At 40.6% G+C, this 18,891-nt stretch overlaps 2 protein-coding genes across 8 annotated transcripts in view; one reads left to right on the top strand and one right to left on the bottom strand.

The window, feature by feature from the left end:
* daam2 (dishevelled associated activator of morphogenesis 2) overlaps positions 1-7,180 on the top strand; it is a 143,450-nt gene extending 136,270 nt beyond the window's left edge. For all 5 annotated transcript variants that reach the window (XM_079832457.1, XM_079832458.1, XM_079832460.1 and 2 more), the window contains one exon: positions 3,606-7,180. In XM_079832457.1, coding sequence (XP_079688583.1) covers positions 3,606-3,821 — 216 coding nt within the window. In that variant the 3' untranslated portion in view covers positions 3,822-7,180. The remainder of the gene's footprint in view (positions 1-3,605) is intronic.
* Positions 7,181-11,877: 4,697 nt separating this feature from the next.
* mocs1 (molybdenum cofactor synthesis 1) overlaps positions 11,878-18,891 on the bottom strand; it is a 42,146-nt gene continuing 35,132 nt past the window's right edge. The window contains exons 10-12 of one of the 3 annotated variants that reach the window (XR_013817715.1): positions 18,006-18,068; positions 13,631-13,896; positions 12,615-13,547 (exon numbers count right to left, since the gene is read on the bottom strand). Coding sequence is in view for 2 of the 3 variants with exons in the window: in XM_079832469.1 (XP_079688595.1) it covers positions 12,938-13,896; positions 18,021-18,068 (1,007 nt within the window). In the remaining variant the exon portion in view is untranslated. Of the gene's footprint in view, positions 13,897-18,005; positions 18,069-18,891 lie in introns of all 3 variants that reach the window. The other 2 variants (XM_079832469.1, XM_079832470.1) reach the window with 2 other exon arrangements.

Consider the following 18,891-nt stretch of genomic DNA (forward strand, 5'->3'; position numbering starts at 1 on the left):
ACTCGCCAAGACCAGAATTTTGCCATTGTGTATTTGACTGTTCACACGCAATAAGCAGCAAAAAGAACTCACTTTAGTACTGATAGGCGGCTTTATGTGCGCACACTTTGGGTGTGAATGAGTAAAATTTTGCCCAATACACACAATCCCACGCCGAAATCCAGGCCCTGTAACACCAACACTATTCAACCAGAGCAAATGAGACGAGTAAGGCAGGTGTGTGTTAACTCGCTGTCTGAGAGATGAGACAGCAAGAAACCACAGCTGGTATCGTGTATCTATTCTCACGCTGGTATTGTGTATCTATTTTGTCAAATAAAAAATGTATATAGTATATATAAAATTCAACCCGCCAAAGTGGCTGGTAGGAGTGACTGCGTCACATGCCACTGCTGAAATACACGCACATTTAATGGGTTTGCGGGCGTTCTTGTTAAGCCTCGATTATAAAACAATCTGCAGTAAAATGCTCAAACCATAAAAATAATCCTCTGAAACGATCCAGGACATAGTTCACTCTTTCCCCTCCATTGACGGAATTTTCTGTAATTTATGAGACAGCACTTCCCCTCCATTGATGGAATTTTTGTTAAAAGGTAGGCGGGCGCTATTACGCATCGCTATTACGATCAAAACAGGGGGAAAAAAGCAGAAACAAGTGATAAACTTATTGCTTAAAAGGCTGTGCAGAGATGCAAACACTGTCTAAACTAGACGTGTGAAAGCCAACTTTCTAAAAAAAGATCAGCTTCTTCTCCAGGGGTAGCTCAAGCATCTGGAATGAGTCAGAAATAGAGTTTGATTGTAATGGTTTCTATTTGATTTTGACATGACGAGACTCTCACATCCAGTGTTGGCAGCCATTGGCATGACCATGACTAAATGTGAATAAAAACTAAATATTTTCATCATATAAAGCAATCGAGTCGCTTCAGAAAATCTGGACTAAACCACTCAATTCATATGAATTATCCCTTTAAGCTATGAAACATGCAGGATGTTTTAATGGTACAATAATTTCCTTCATGTCATGACACAACGTTTGCTGCAATTAAATAACATCATATTATGCATGGCTTTTTTGCAGGGTTCTTTCTCCTTTTCCTCAATTTTCAACCTCATGTGAGACAACACTTGTGTACATTATCTAATAAATCATAACTGTTAGGACATGAAAATGCACAGCTATGTCACTTTTACCATGTACATGAAGTTTCATGCACTTTACAAACATGTTCTCACACATGCAGTATGAGGGAAACCATTCCATACGTGATGACAGTATTGATGTAGTCGATAAGCCTGGAGTAATTGGTAGCAGATGCAGATTTATTTGTCGTAGTCACTCATGAGACCATGAATCACCTCAGAACAGCTCTGCTAGGCCCCTTCTGTATTGATACTATTACGATAGCACATTTTTCGAGATTGGCCGCTTTCCATATGATTAGGATATCCACTGATTAGAGTTTATATGTTCTTAAAGGGATAGTTCACCCAAAAATGAAAATTTCCCCATGATTTACTCACCCTCAAGTCATTCAAAACGAAATACAATCAGAGTTATATTAAAAAATGTCCTGGCTCTTCCAAGCTTTATAATGGGAGTGAATGGCTGTTAAAGTCCATTAAAGTGCATCTATCCATCATATAACGGCTCCGGGGGGTTAATAAAGACCTGAAGCGAATCCATGCGTTTGTGTAAGAAAAATATCCATATTTAAAACTTTCCAAACTGTAATTCCTGGAGTTATATGTGGAGTTATATGATGGATAGATGCACTTTTATGGACTTCAAAACAGAAACAGACATTCACTGCCATTATAAAGCTTGGAAGAGCCAGGATATTTTTAATATAACTCTGATTGTATTCGTCTGAAAGAAGAATGTCATATACACCAGAGGTTTTCAAACCCTGCGTCGCGACCACTTAAAAAATATAATAACAATTTGTTTTCATAAAATCAGTCTATAGGCCTATATAAAAGTAATAAATGCGTGAAATATATTTGAGTTAAATAATTAACAGATTAACAAAAAGAAAGAAAAAACTGTGCGACAAGTTGCTGCTGAGTTTGGTTCATTTTTGTGAGGCGTGGCGCTCCTCAAACAAGTTTATGGAAAGGAAACCAGACGACACAGTGCATCTTGTTTTCTCTAATTTACAAAAGCACAATGTAAGTAAACACTTTGCAATTTTGAGTGATGTCCTACTCTTATTTTATATTTCCTCTGCTTGTTCATGCGGGCGCCTCACACGCACCAGAGTTCCAGAGTTGCAAACTTCACATCGCAGTCAGTTCATTATCAACATAAAATAGTCAACCTAACATATAACAAGTTACACAGCTCAGTTTAAATAGTCAGTAGTAGCCAACAATTTGTGCCATTCAGAGCTACGCCACTGTGGTGTTTCCAAGCACATTTGTGCACATGTGAAGAGGATGTTTTTTTCCATCAATATTGGGACGCGAGTGAAGTACAAAGCCTATAATAAATAATAGTTTAGCGTCCAAATACATTGTGAATATGGAAACATTTGGATTCGAATGAGAGAGCTAGGCTATGCTGGTTACTAAGTTTCTCATTAAATGATTTCGTTTTGGCTTTATTTATAGCCTACTTATATTTTTTAATTCTTGATCTGTTCTGAATACCGTTACATTTAAAGGATTTTGTAATTCGTTGTGTCTGTCCAGAGGAAAATAGGGATAGCTCACTTAACTGAAGTTATTGCAGACACGGAGGCGATAGACATTTCACACTTTATTCCCTGTGAAACTCGCTTGTCCGTCACAAACACTATACTGTCCACAGCGTTACTTAATCAACAAAACAACTTGATTTGAGCAACAGAAAATAACCCGCATACATGGGAGTGCTCGAGGTGCCGTGCACACACACAATGCAGACAGTTCAACAGGGAGCGCGCAGCTCTTAAAGGGCCACACCATATTCCTACTCGTTACAATTTGTTGTGGAGTGAGGGGAACTAAAATAACCTATAGCTATGTTTGTAGAGTTTATAATGTTTGTAGTACATTATAACATTTCGCTTTATTTACCGGTATTATTTCTGAATGCAATCAAATGCCACTTACCTGTTTTTTTTTCAATCAAATGATTAATTGGTTAAAATTCTTGCTGGTTAATGGTTAACCAGTTAATTAACGTCCATAGGCCTAGCTTACAAATTAGTGCAAAATCAACTTTGCGTTGCGAATGCATTAATAATCAAATGATTATTATTATACGATTGTGTTGAAAAGTGCTGAGCTCAATTTTTGTGCCATCTATTGGTTTAATGGAGAATACAGTCAAATGGCCCATTGTATATAAGTATTCTCATGCTTGGCTTGACTGGTTTGAATGTAAACGGTTGTAGGCCTATATATGGGTCGCGACAACAACAACAAAAAAAGAGGGTCGCTCTTAAAAAAGTTTAAAAACCACTGATATACACCTAAGATGACTTGAGGGTGAGTAAATCATGGGCTAATTTTCATTTTTGGGTGAACTATCCCTTTAAAAAAGACAATATGATGCTGCTACCCTCTATGATCACAGCTATTTGACATGATCTCTGTGTATTTATCCATCCCAGCTGAAGGACCAGCGGGAACGAGAGAGACGAGTGAAGAAAAGCACCGGCGGAAATATGTCAGAGGAGGTGGGAGAGTTCGATGATCTTGTGTCTGCGCTTCGCTCAGGTGAAGTCTTCGACAAGGACTCGAAACTGAAACGCAACCGCAAGCGCTCTGTCAACCAGCTGACGGATGGAGGGGGTCGTGAAAGACCAGTCACCAAGGTGAACTATTGACCCCAGTGAAGAGTCAAAAGGAGACCAGACTGACGGGGAACTCTCTTAAAATGTTATACACTGCCCTATACATTTTGCTCAGACCAGTAATAAGTGGCAAGCTCAAAGATGGACAGGCTCACTGTAAAATAGTCTGGATCTATGTGAAGGATACCCTGCAATCTCCCTTCTCTTCTTTCTGCTTTGCAGTCTTCCTTCTTGTCATGCCCACTCAAACTGACCCCTTAATTTTGGTTTTTGTGGCCAAATGCACAACCTGATTTCCAACGAGTTCAAGAAGCTCGCTGCGAGGTCTCACAATACAAGAGGTGGACATCATAGAAGTCGCTTGTTGAGTCCATTCGGTTTATCCTTATAAGCCAAGGTCATTGTCCTTTCTCAGCCACCCATTCCCTTACTCTAACCTTGGGAGATTGAAAGAAAGTCCCATTTTTTTTGGAAATCTAGTACCTCTAAACTTCGGATCCAACTGTGCTTTTCGATTTAAATGACGCACCTGGTGCTTCTTGAACATGGAAATGGAGATAAAAAAGGAAATATTGTTCAAAGCTAGATGTTGGGATTACCACACGGGAAATGTAACACTGTGGATGCAGCCTTACAGGTTGGGATACTCCTTCCCCAAGTGCCTCTACACATCAACAGCATTCCGAGGACCTCCCGGATGGAGAATCCGACAAGAGACAGAGAATACACAGAGAATAATACAAAACCGGAAGTCTCAAAATGCGAGTGAATATTAAAAATTCAAGTTCCCTTACATGCGTTGTGTCAAACAGTTCAAAAAGCCCATAGGATTGTTATGACATTTATGTTTTTATATGTAAAAGCAGACCCACTCTTATATTTCATGTTTATTTTTGTTTAGCGCCGTTTCTTTGAATGCGTCCTTCAAGGTACACCAAAGTAACACAATAATCCATCTCCATCAGGTTACTGGAATACTTTTGTGACTTTGAATCGGTCATAATTGGTCGTATCTGTCCTCTACAACCACACATTTTATCCAAAACGCTTGCATTCTAGGAAGGAAGGGTCAATGACGTTTTGCCTAAAGAAGCAGTTAGCAACGAGCAAGTACTACCATGTGTCTTTTTCAGGTTAACATACTGAACCTTTGGGCCTTGATAATGTTAAAAACATGATGCCTCACATATATCTAAATGTTTATAAAGAAACACTAGGTAAAGATCCTGCTACTTTCCAGGTCTGGGGGAAAAAAAGCTTTCTCCTAGAGATGTCCAGCGAGCTCCACTGAATTTCAGACTTTGACCTTTTAACTCCAGGTCAACATTATGTAACCCACTTTGGTTTTCTTGTTTATTATATATTGTTCATATTTTTTTTAAACATGTATATTAAGTAGCTGTAGTCAGGACAAAGGTTGCAGATGTACATACAATGACCTTGTAGTTGGCGTGAGAAAATGAGACCCAAAGACCAGACAAGAGGCCACTGATTTGGATACAGACACAGATGTGAAGGCAATGCTAAAGGTGTTAGCGCAAACATCTGAAGTCCAGTGAGATGGTGATTATGTATTGAAACGATGTTTCATGCCTGTTTCAAGAGGCATCCCGTACAAAATGCAACAGGCATTGGTAGGCCTCCTGTGTCATCCGTCCATATGGGGTCACAGTGGGAGTTCTGTGTAAGTTGATTGCGTTGATCTTTTAAGAGACGGTTAATATGGACACACATGGTGCTAATTTTCCATTATTGTGGGTAAGGTTCTGCGCCCCCTGACCCTGCTTAAGGAACAAGAAGGGTGTCTGTAGAAAAGCAGGGACTATCCATATTTCGTTGAGCCAGTGGGATAATTTATTAACAGTCCAAAAACACACAAGTTTCAACGCTAAGCTTGCAAATGCCATAACAAAGGGCCAGTGCAGTCATTCTCTCCTTTCTCACTTGCATCAGCTCAGTATGTGTGCTTATTTAGATTTAATCATTGAAAGGTGTATATTTATGTTTGTTTTGTCAATGGTGTACCGATATACCAAAAGTAGTCCCATCTGTTTTAGGTCACATGTTTTGTGACTTATGGTTTGATCACTTATTACGATTTAGTACCCGGACAGCAATACGGTGTCGGCCCAGATCCGAGCCACATATGGACTCCACGCCGACAGTCTGTGTACGATTTGTACAGCGGCTGTGCTTTAAAATCAGTTTTGACCTGAAAAGAGCACAGAGGGTTGTCTAGAACATTTAGAAAAAGACAATTATTGCCTATTTAAATCCGAATGTTTCAATTAGCTTTAACATGTCTGTAATTAGTTTGATTGCACTTCTTAGGGATTCCCCATGGAGATCTTACAGCAAAGTCCTAAAGCTTGAGTCGATTCATTTGAGATCACGCACAATTAGGAATGTGGGTTTGCACAATTTACTGTTCAGGGCGCACCTGAAATTAATACGAAGGCATGGACTTTGTTAGACAATTTTATAATCTTACATCTGATTAAAGGATTAGTTCACTTCAGAATGAAAATGTCCTGATAATTTACTCACCCCCATCTCATCCAAGATGTTCATGTCTTTCTTTCTTCAGTTGAAAAGAGATGATTTTTTTTAAGGAAAACATTCCAGGATTTTTCTCCACATAATGGACTTCAACGAAGTAACGGTTGAAACTCCAAATCAATGCAGTTTCAAAGGAAGGGCTTTAGAGGCTCTGACCGATCCCAGACGAGGAATTGGGTCTTGTCTAGCCAAACCATCGTTTTTGTTTTTTTTTTACAAACATTTTAATGTTTACACCTTTTTAAACTCAAATGCGTGACTTTGGTGTTGTTCTTTTTCATGACGTATGACATAATCACGTCGGAAAAGATTGTAGGTGGAAGTACCGACCCAGTGTTAAAACGAACGCGCAAAGACTAAATCAAACGCTCTTTACAAAACAACAATGTCAGAGGAGAACATGAGATGGAGTTTTCCGGCACTTCCACCTACGACCTTTCCGACGTGATGACGTCATACGTCATGAAAAAGAACAACACCAAAGTCACGCATTTGAGTTAAAGTATATACACATATTTAGTTATTTTTGAAAATGAGCGATGGTTTTGCTAGATAAGACTCTATTCCTCGTCTGGGATCGTGCAGAGCCTCTGAAGCCCTTCCTTTGAAACTGCATTGATTTGGACCTTCAACCGTTGGTTCGTTGAAGTCCATTATGTGGAGAAAAATCCTGAAATGTTTTCATCAAAAAACTTCATCTCTTTTCGACAGAAGAAAGAAAGACATGAACATCTTGGTTGAGATGGTGGTGAGTAAATTTTCATTTTGAAGTGAACTAATCCTTTGAGTCTGTAAAAAAAAAAAAGATGACCCCCCCCACCTCCCCACTTGCCAAAAAAAATTAAAAATTAAAATCGGGGTGTTTGGTCTTTTTTTACTTCCTTTACGTCTTTATTGTTCTTGTCTTGAGAGGAGTGGTATTGCAGACACCTTGGTGTTCTGTCTTTCCAGATCCACAGAGTATTAAAATCTTCAGTATTATTATTATTATTTGTATGTATATTTGGTCATTGATTGTCCAATACATAAAAAGGAAAAGATGTAGCTATAGTTGCTTGATGCACTTTTTTGTAGGACAAACTTTTCCTGCACCACAAACATGAGGAGCCAAAGGCTGAGAGAAAATATGAAAATGTAAGTATATTTTTATAGTTAAGAAATCAAGCCTTCGTAAATAGATGTTAATGTATCCAATAATCCAGGTTCCATTGTTTTTTTTTATTATAACACTATCCTTTTGTTGGATTGAATATTGATAGATATGATATGGGCCGTGATATGAAGGGTAAAGAAAATTGATTGTTTATCTTTGGTACATGTTACGACGAAGTAAATATACTGTGTACGACAGTCATTGTAATCAAACTGCAGCAAGCAAAACTGCCTAAATGTATCACTCACTTTTATATCTAGATATTTTTCGAAAGAGAATGTTTTGCCTCACACTTCTGCTTGGTCCAATAATGCACTTGATGTTTTCCCTATTGGCTCAAATTGTGCATAGGTGTGGTTCTTCTTCGATAATACCGGTGTATTATTATCTGTGACATGAGACGCATCACACGGTCTTTGTATGTGTTCATGGGATGATTTTGAGAGGTTGCAGTTGTGCCAAATGCACAATTTTAAAGGCTGATTTGACACACAATAGATGTATAGTTCTCAAATCTTTTGTACACCATCTTAGAAACAAGAAAGGGTAAAAAAAAAATTCAAGTCTGAGGAATGTGGAAATGATTTTTTTTTCTTGTAAATTGAAGCTCTATTTATTTAGTTTGCTATATTTTGTATGTATACACATCATTATGACAGAAATGGTATAATTATAACTATATAGTGATTGATAATTGTCAGATAGTTTGTATGAGAATGACGAGCCAGGGATGGGCAGCTTCGGTCCTGGAAGTCCAGCGTCCCGTCGAGTTTAGATCCAACCCTGATAAATTGAAGTGAAGTATTAGATTAGCTTGTTCAGGTGCATTTCGTTCGAATTGGAGCTAAACTCTGCAAGACACTGACCCTGCAGGACAGACGTTGCCCATCCCTGATTTATATATTATGGTTTGTTTATGGTTCGACCCTCAAAGCCCCCACCCCCCTTTCCATGTGACATTTTGTAGGGTAAAAATAAACTTGTTTCACTGACATTTGCGTAAACTTTTTAATCTGGGTTACACTCCTGTACAGCTGGCTCTTAAATCATGTATGTCTAATGTTGTGCTATGAATATCCCAGTCTTTTAGTGATGGCAGTTCTCATGGTTTCTCACGATGCAACGCTGCCCTCTTCTGATCAAACAAACCGCAGTTCCCGGTCCAACATTAGGGAGTCCTCGTAAGTCACAGTTTTTAGGCATGGTTTTACACAGTACATAAAAAGTTTAAAAAGTGCACTTCGAGTTCATTTGGTAACACTTTATTTTAGTGTCCTTGTTACATATGTACACTGTCCGTTAGCAGCCATATCACCCTGTAGCCCAAGACTGGTTTCCCAGGCTGAGCCTGGTTAGTACCTGGATGGGAGACCAACTGGGAAAACCAGGTAGCTGCTGGGAGAGGTGTTAGTGAGGCCAGCAGGGTGTGGTCTGTGTGGGTCCTAACGCCCCAGTATAGTGATGGGGACACTATACTGTAACAAGCACCGTCCTTCGGATGAGACGTTAAACCGAGGTCCTGACTCTCTGTGGTCATTAAAAATCCCAGGATGTCCTTCGATAAAGAGTAGGGGTGTAACCCCGGCATCCTGGACAAATTTGCCCATTGGCCCCTGTCCATCATGGCCTCCTATTCATCACCCGTGAACTCCCAGTTACGAGATCTGACGTCACATAGCTCGCGAAGCAACAATGACAGCCCCGTACAGATGCGGTGTTTATGAAACAAATATACAAATAACGTTAAATAAAAGGTATAGCAGTTTCTCTTGCCGTATGCGCCGTTTTTCCCCTCCGTTTCCCGCAAGTAAGCACCTTTGGCGATAGAAATGATTGTAAATTTAGCATAAGCCTCATACGGTCCGCCATGCTTTGTTTACATCTAGCAACCACACGATTCCTTGCGCTCAGGCAGTTTGGCGTGACTTTGCCTGGAACGCTACAAAGTCGTGAGTCGTGGTTTGCCTGGAACGCAGCATAATCCTCTCTACTTAACCGTCAGACTCGCGTAAACGTCATGTTTGTAGTTTTTTAACACTTTTTATCCGCGTTTGTAGTTCTAATCGAATCCTCGTCCATCTCGCAATGGGTCGTGGGGAATATCAGCCGTTAGAGTGCACATCGATCTGCACTTCGAATTCTGACCGGAAATAGTAGACCATAGGGGAATCTTTGGAATACTCTTTTCATAATACTACGATTTGGGGCATACTCAATTCTTTTTTCGAATACTATTTAGTACGGATAGTATGCGAATTGGGACGCAGCGTCTGTCTCCTCCACCAATAAGCTGGTGTGTGGTGAGCGTTCTGGCGCAATATGGCTGCCGACGCATCATCCAGGTGGTGCTGAACATTGGTGGTGGTTGAGGAGATTCCCCACTTCTATATGTAAAGCGCTTTGAGTGCCTAGAAAAGCACTATATAAATGTAACAAATTATTATATTATTATTATATGCTACATGTACTTACCATTGTAATAGCAGTAAATTATGCATAATTACATGCAACTAACCCTCAACCAATCCCTAATCCTACCCTAACCCTATAGTAAGTACATGTAGTTAATCAATATTACTCAGTACTTAAATATACAATTACACCGTAACAATGACACGTTAAAATAAAGTGTAACCATGCATTTTATTAAGTATAGTCCAATGAAGTATAGTCAAGTTCAAGTATACTTTAGAACGCTTGTACTAGTAGTAAACTTGTAAGTGGTACCATTTTAATACTGCTTGGGACTAATTGGCCCACTTTTAAGTAAGCAACAAAAAAAAACATGTTTGAGTGTAATAGTAAACTTTAAGTGCACAGTTTACTAGTTAGCATATTTAAATACAAGTAGTACAAATATACTCAGTAAACTACTAGTTTAGTGAGTATATTTGTAAATTTTCATTAAGTGAACATATCACACTTCTACTTTACTATATACAAGACCAAAGAAGTATTGCTACCTAACACATTCAAAATGTTATTATTGCAGTTAAAATATGGAGCCAATTATACATTTGTAAACAGTATCAATGTGTTTAGAAAATGATGATAAACAGCGCTCTGACAAATGCTGGCGGCCCGTCCGGTGCACCGCTTCACTTGTTTTTAAAAATAATTTCTTTCTGCCATATAAACATTCGCTCTCTTAGATTACATCATCTGCGTTTTTATAAGAAAACAGTCACAGTGTTTAGGCCAAGCGTGAATTTTCAACATAGAGCTCTGCAGTGATAGGGCAACCCGGAAGTTAGCATCACCCCGATTCCTGCGACAAAAACACGATTTTTCATTGGATTTTAGATTACCGAACAAAATAAGCTCTGCGGGAAACAAAAGTATGATTCTTAAAGTTCACCCAAAAACGAAAATGTTATGTTTTTTCTGCTTACCCCCAAGGCATCCAAGATGTAGGTGTCTTTGTTTCTTCAGTAGCAATCGTTGCCGTCTGCCAGTCGTATAATGCATGTGAATGGGGTCGAATGCTAATATGACGAATGTCCTCAGCTCTCCAGACCGGCATAACTTCCTGTGAGTAAGGTCAAAATACCAGCGCGATCATAGAAATATATACGTAGATTCCTCATTCGACCGATCCGCGCAGGCACTAATGAGGCATCTATGTATATTTCTATGATCTCACTGGTATTTTGACATTACTCACAGGAAGTTATGGCGGTCTGGAGAGCTGATGACATTCGTCTGATATGAGGTGAAATAATAGCATAAGACACGAAACGACCGGTTTCTGCAAGAAACTGAATGGTTTTTAAGACATCAATGTGTCGTCACGAGCCGCAGGGTTTCATTTGAAGTTGTCTGTGCATGTTTTTTTTACTCTTAATAGAATTGGACCCCATTCACATGCATTATATGACCGACAGACGGCAACGATTGCTACTGAAGAAACAAAGACACCTACATCTTGGATGCCTTGGGGGTAAGCAGAAAAACATAAAATTTTCATTTTTGGGTTTAAACCCAAAACTATCCCTTTAATACGTTTTATGGACGCTAAAGCCAAAAGACAATTGCCAGAAGTTAAAAGCTAAATAGAATTCCTAAAAACTACATGTTCGGCGTGATGATATTTTAATATCCCCAACTATACTCCCAGTAGCCCAGTGTTTCCCAGCCCTGTTCCTCATGTCATCCAGGACACATTTTGGATGTTCCCAATATCTGATCCAATCTACTAACCAGCTGATGAGTTGAATCAGGTGTGTTTGACTAGGAAAAGTCGAAATGTGTACTGTTGCGTTTTACAATTAAAAAATCATAAGGCATACGGTATCACTTATGTACTTTGTAGTATGTGAAAATACAGTAAGTCTCCATGAAATCAAAATTGCAGTATTAAAAATGATTTATCCATGCATATTATTCTTTAATCATATATCTTTAATCAAAATAACTCTTTCTTCTCTGATGACGTGTTTTCGGCATGAGGGCGGGACAACCTGTCACTCACACGAGAACGACCAATAGCAAACCACAATCCATTCAATTCCTGATGGACAAAATCAAGTCCTGCCCTACATTTGTTCTTGTTCGAGAAGCCGTTTCACTTGATATACATCACAAAAGAAAAGACTAGCGCGTCTTCCAACTTTAACCACGGACCTTATTTCACGAATTTAACCCCAAACCCATTGACTTCAGGCCGACGGAACGGGACGAAGGTAACTCCAGGTTTTGTCATTTGTATTTTGCTTTAGAGGGATAGTTTCATCATTTACTCAATCCTAGTGTTGTTCCAAACCTGTATGCACTTTTGTCTTCATATATTTTGAAGAACACTGGGGCCAGTTGCATAAACTAAGCCATTATGTTAAGACAGTGTCTTAAGATCTAGTATGAGCCACTAGCAGTTAGGCAAGTGGCGTTCAGTCTTACTTTTCGTATCAAATTAGGCCAGTCTATGTTTTTATGTAACTGATTTAAAAAAATTATGAACAGTCTTAAAGAAAAAAAAATGTATGTCTAACTTGTAAGACTAGTCTTAACGGTTTATGCAACCGGCCCCTGGTGTCCAAACAACACTAGACCCCATTATATGGACCAAAAAATAAATACAGGCTGACCACATTTTTCAAAACATTTTTTTTTTTTTTAAGATGAAACATTCCTTTAAATCAAACGAATAACCTGACCACGATTAGTTTTTTAATAGGTATGCAGATACTTTTCATAGCAAAGGTTTCCTCATAGGCCCTATTGTGCTGCTCATTATCAAAATAAATCTAGAGCAAAATAGTGTTCTTGCTTGAATAAATCACATTTCATGCCGGTCATAGACAGGAATAGTTCAAATGATAATTAGTGCATTAGCTAGAGGCATCAGAAGGCACATTTTGTTAGAGAAAAACTGATGTCTATAGAGAAGAATTACGCTACATTCAAACAGGTAAGATTTGTGCGTTCTTTAAGAGTCGGGTCAGCGGTGGAAATCGCCTCTCTGCCCACCCGTCTTGCTGAGCAACTTGATGTCAGTAATAACAATATCGTGGCTGACTGACTTGCACATGTCGTAGAGGGTTAGCGATGCCACCGTAACGGCGGTCAGGGCCTCCATCTCCACTCCCGTGCGGCCCGAGGTTTGGCAGGTTGCCTTTACGATGACAGCATGCCCCTCTTCCAGCAGCTCGATGGTAACGGAAACGTGGTCAAGAGGAAGCGGGTGACAGAGGGGAATGAGGGATGAGGTCTGCTTGGCACCCATGATGCCCGCTAGCTGTGCTACTGCTAGGGCATCGCCCTTGGAGAGCTGGTTGACGCACACCAGATGAAAAGCTTTTGGGCCCAGGATGACTTTGCCACAGGCCGTGGCTGTGCGACAAGTTACCGCCTTGCTGCCCACATTGACCATAGAGGCTTTACCCTGGGCATCGGTGTGGGTCAGTCGATCAGAGGTTCCATCAGAGCTGGACGATTGTGCGTCTGTACGTGGCATTTTCAAATCGGACCCACATTCAGGGGTTTTGCTGTGACAGTGGCGTGCAAACTGCAGAGATGAATCTCTGAGTTTAGAAGTTGAGAGTAGTGCACTAAGGAAGGGGAGAGTAGTCAATGTTTTGGATTGTAGCTGTGGCAAAATGTGTGTAGGAGGGGTTGAGGCACCAACATTCACCTGACGACAAGATTCGGGCATCGTGTCGCTGCGAAGTGCCACTGAAGCTGCACGGATGTGCCTTAGATTGTTAATGCTTGTCATGGGATTATCCTTTCTGCAAAAATTAGTCAAAGCTTGATCATCATTAACAAAAGTGCTTGTGTAGTCAGGATGGACATCGCTACAGAAGTGTTGCCTGTAATTTGTTGATGACTGGGTTGAAGCAGAGGCTGCTGAATTCATCCAGTGGATGAGAGGAAGAGGCAGCCAGCTGCAATCTCTACCTGTAAACAAGGACACACAGATTTAAATATACCGTACTTCTACACATCAATCCTCAACTGTTGGAAATGAGTGAATTGGGGTGGGTAATAAACAATACATACACTATATTGCCAAAAGTTTTGGGACGCCTGCCTTTACATGCACATGAACTTTAATGACATCCCATTCTTGATCCGTAGGGTTTAATATGGAGCTGGTCCACCCTTTGCCGCTCTAACAGCTTCTAAACCTTATGGAAAGCCTTCCCATAAGAGTTGGAGTGTGTTAATGGGAATTTTTGACCATTCTTCTAGAAGCGCATTTGTGAGGTCAGGCACTGATGTTGGACGAGAAGGCCAGTCGCTCTAATTCATCCCAAAGGTGTTCTATCGGGTTGAGGTCAGGACTCTGTGCAGGCCAGTCAAGTTCCTCCACACCAAACTCACTCATCCATGTCTTTATGGACCGACGCTTTGTGCACTGGTGCGCAGTCATGATGGAACAGGAAGGGGTCGTCCCCAAATGTTCCCACAAATTTGGGAGCATGAAATTGTCCAAAATGTCTTGGTATGCTGAAGCATTAAGAGTTCATTTCCCTGGAACTACGAGACCAAGCCCAACCCCACACCATAATCCCCCTCCACCAAACTTTACACTTGGCACGTACCGCCAAACTCGTCCATGGGATTGCCAGACAGAGAAGCGTGATTGGTCACTCCAGAGAACACGTCTCCACTGCTCTAGAGTCCAGTGGTGGCGTGCTTTTATCCCACTGCATCCCCCGCTTTGCATTGCACTTGGTGATGTAAGGCTTGGTCATGGAAACCCATTCCATGAAGCTCTATACACTGTTCTTGAGCTCATATGAAGGCCACAGAAGTTTGGAGGTCTGGAGTGATTGACTCTGCAGAAAGTTGGTGACTTCTGCGCACTGTGACCCTCAGCATGCGCTGACCACGCTCTGTGATTTTACGTGGCCTACCACTTCGTGGCTGAGTTGCGGTTGTTCCTATTGCTTCCACTTTGTTATAACACCACTAACAGTTGAGCGTGGAATATTTAGTTGTGAGGAAATGTCCTGAATGGACTTATTGCACAGGTGGCAACCGATCACAGACCCATTCTTTCACAAATGTTTGTAGAAGCGTCTGCATGCCTAGTGTTTGATTTATACACCTGTGGCCATGAAGGGATTTGAACACCTGAACTCAATGATTTGGAGGGGTGTCCCAATACTTGTGGCAATATAGTGTATGTTGGTTGTTGATAGGGGTGTGCAATATGAATGATTTACGATATCATAATTGTTGTTTTAACAATGTGGAAGCTGGCACCATCGACTATGTCATTAGCTTAGCAAAAAACGAGTGCAGATTCATCTTTCATGAATAGTTCAAATATTGTCTGTGTGAATCAGGAGACTGTAGTGTGAGCTGAAACAGCGGATGTCTATTTTTACTCCATTTTGCCAACTAAAATAGTTCCTAACAGTGGTACGTAGTGATGGGAGAAACCGAACCAGGTTTCTCTCAAAATGATTCACTGTTTTGAAGTTTTCGAAATGCCACACGCTGGTGACCTCTCCTGGTCAGAACAGTGGAAATGCAACCAAAATTCAAGCCAATCATGCATAAAAACACAACACATTGCAGATGTTTTATCAAAAGTAAAATCTATCAAATGCAATTAACTAATCATCTAATAAGATCAAATATGAAGTGTCTGTATAATATGTTCTTTTATCAATTTTCAGAGCTCGTTTTGTTTGACCCATGGCTGACTAATATTTCAGAGCAACACACAGTGTTTTATTCATGGATGAATCAGCGTTTTTGAATGGTCAATGATTCAATGATCCATCCGTGTCAGACGATCAGCGGATGGCTTTAAAGATCAAAGTACAGCACGAGTTATTCAAAAGCACACAGCGCCGCCTGCTCTCGAATCGCTCTCACTGTACTTTGATGTCATAGACTGATCACTTATTAAAACCGTAACTTGCTGTCACCTACTGGTGGTTTTAGTTTCATAAATAGATTAAAAAATATATATATATTATCCTTATACAATTATTTGTGCCGGAGTAAATACATCTAAATTTTGCTTACGTGCCACTCACTTGTGCAGTGCCAAAATGGCATTTGTTGATACTGATTTCATTTACCCTATAATGCTATATTCAAATAATTTTTTTATTACTTGATGTAAGAATTTGACATTTAGATTTACTGTATGCTTCCTCTTTTATAATGTTAGACATTACCTTTTTATAAGGACAAAAATGTCCCATGGAAATCAATTAAAGGAGGCAAATGTCACCCCTTAAAGGGATAGTTCACCCTGAAATGAAAATAAAGCCATCTTTTACTCACCCTGCTGTTGTTCTAAAGCCTAGTCCTGCACGCGCTCCTTCCTATAATGGCAGTGAATAGTGACCAGCCTAAAACATTACAAATAATATACAAAAGTATCACGCAATGATACAGTGAGACACACGCCATATATGGAAAGAGTACAGGAGGCACACTATAAGGTTTTGTGAGAAAAACAGTATTATTCAGTCAAAACACTGAGCTCGGCTGTTACTCTGAGTGTGTGCTAGCCATCAGCACTGACTCCGCAGCCCCTCACACAATGTTGTCATGACAAAGGTTCACAATATTATTTATCATCATTTACCTAATAGAAAAGACGAGTCTCGTTTGTTTCTATTGAGCCTGATTTCTCAAAATGGTGCATGTGTGTGATGTGTGTGACTGTCGTCATGGTACCCAGGATAAGCACACACAGCTGACTGTTGACGGCTAGCACACACTCTCACAGGAGCGCGCTCAGTACTGACTGAATAATACGGTTTATTTCTCACAAAACCTTATAGTGTGCCTCCTGAACACTTCCCATATATGGTGCACATCTCACTGTATCATTGCGTGATACTTTTGTATATTTTTTGTAATGTTTAAGCCTGGTCACTATTCACTTGCCATTATAGGAAGGAGCGTGTGCAGGACTATTTTTAAAATAAGATAGAAGGACATAAGGCATTAGAACAACAGCAGGGTGAGTAAAAGATGGCTTTTTCATTTCAGGGTGAACTATCACTTTAAGAGATAGTTCCTAACTAGGCCCACAGGCCTAAACCAGCACAAAAACACTCCACAGTTTAAAGGGTTAGTTCAAAAAAATAAATTAGCCCATGATTTGCTCCCCCGCAAGTCATCTTTGATTGTATTCGTCTGAAAGAAGAATGTCATATACACCTGAGTTATATTAAAAATCTACCAAGCTTTATAATGGCAGTGAATTGTTGCATCGTAAGAAAAACATCCATATATAAAATTTCAATTTACGGTAAAAAATGTAATGCCTCTCGCAGTTCAAAATGCTTACGCTGCGTCTGACGACATTGCACACCAGTTACACTCGTCAGACGTTTTTTCCGTAAATTGAATACGGAAGGCGATCGGCCGGAAGCCAGATCATTTACCTTAAAAAGTTTTAAATATGGATATTTTTCTTACACAAATGCATGGATTCGCTTCAGAAGACCTTTATTATCTCCCCAGAGCCGTGTGGAGCAGTTATATGATAGATAGATGCACTTTTATGGACTTCAAAAAGAAGCGACAAGTCACTCCAATTATAAAAGAAGAGATTGTGTTCGTCTGAAAGAAGAATGTCATACACCTAGGATGACTTGAGGTAGAGTAAATCATGGGATAATTTAAATTTTTGGGTGATCTATCCCTTTAATTATTATTATTGTCAAAATCCCGGAAAATAATCAAGATATAATTTGTCAATATCGTACACCCCTAATCGATATACATCACAAAATACATATTTTTATGGAAAACTTCAAAAATATGAAAAGGGCCCTTGTTCAAATGTAAAGGTATTCCTATCACACTTTTGTTTATCACATACTACCTTCTAAAATAAAACGTACTGTTTTGTCAATTGCATGTACTTTGCAAACAATTTGTTCTGCTTGCCATTGTTTTTGCAAACAATTTTTTCTGCTTGCCATTGTTTTTGACAAACTTCTAATGGTCCATCACCAAACCCTACGAGTGAAAACAGAGAAGGACAGAAGGAGAGCGAGTGAGGTGGGAAGTGTATTACGTACAGCCATGTCACCCACCAATGAGGATCATCGGCCTGTTCTTCATCTGAGATATATTGAACATCCCTGAAGAAAAAAGAGAGAAAGTTATATTCAATTCAAAGTACATGATGAAGTAGACATGACCTAAGAGTTATATGTGTGTGTGTGTGTGTGTGTGTGTGTGTCCGTGTGTGCGTGCGTGCGTGTGTGTCCGTGTGTGTGTCCGTCTGTGTGTGTGTGTGTGTGTGTGTGTGTGTCTGTGTGTGTGTCCGTGTGTGTGTGTGTGTCCGTGTGTGTGTGTGTGTCCGTGTGTGTGTGTGTCCGTGTGTGTTTGTGTGTCCGTGTGTGTGTGTGTGTCCGTCCATGTGTCTGTGCGTGCGTGCGTGCGTGTCCGTGTGTGTGTCCGTGTGTGTCCGTGTGTCCGTGTGTGTGTCCGTCTGTGTGTGTGTGTGTGTCCGTGTGTGTGTGTGTGTGTCCGTGTCCGTGTGTGTGTCCGTCCGTGTGTGTCAGTCCGTGCGTGTGTGTCCGTCCGTGTGTGTCAGTCCGTGCGTGTGTGTCCGTCCGTGTGTGTCAGTCCGTGCGTGTGTGTCCGTCCGTGTGTGTCCGTCCGTGCGTGTGTCCGTCCGTGTGCGTGCGTGCGTGCGTGTGTGTGTGCGTGTCTGTGTGTGCGTGTGTCCGTGTGTGCGTGTGTGTGTGTGTCCGTGTGTGTGTGTGTGTGTGTCCGTCCGTGCGTGTGTCCGTCCGTGTGCGTGCGTGCGTGCGTGCGTGCGTGTGTGTGTCCGTGTGTGTGTCCGTGTGTGTGTCCGTGTGTGTAGGCTTGTGCGTGTGTGTCCGTCCGTGTGTGTCCGTCCGTGCGTGTGTGTCCGTCCGTGTGTGTCCGTCCGTCCGTGTGTGTGTCCGCGTGCGT

This window comes from Gobio gobio, assembly GCF_949357685.1.
Source record: "Gobio gobio genome assembly, chromosome: 13".
Taxonomy (NCBI): domain Eukaryota; kingdom Metazoa; phylum Chordata; class Actinopteri; order Cypriniformes; family Gobionidae; genus Gobio; species Gobio gobio.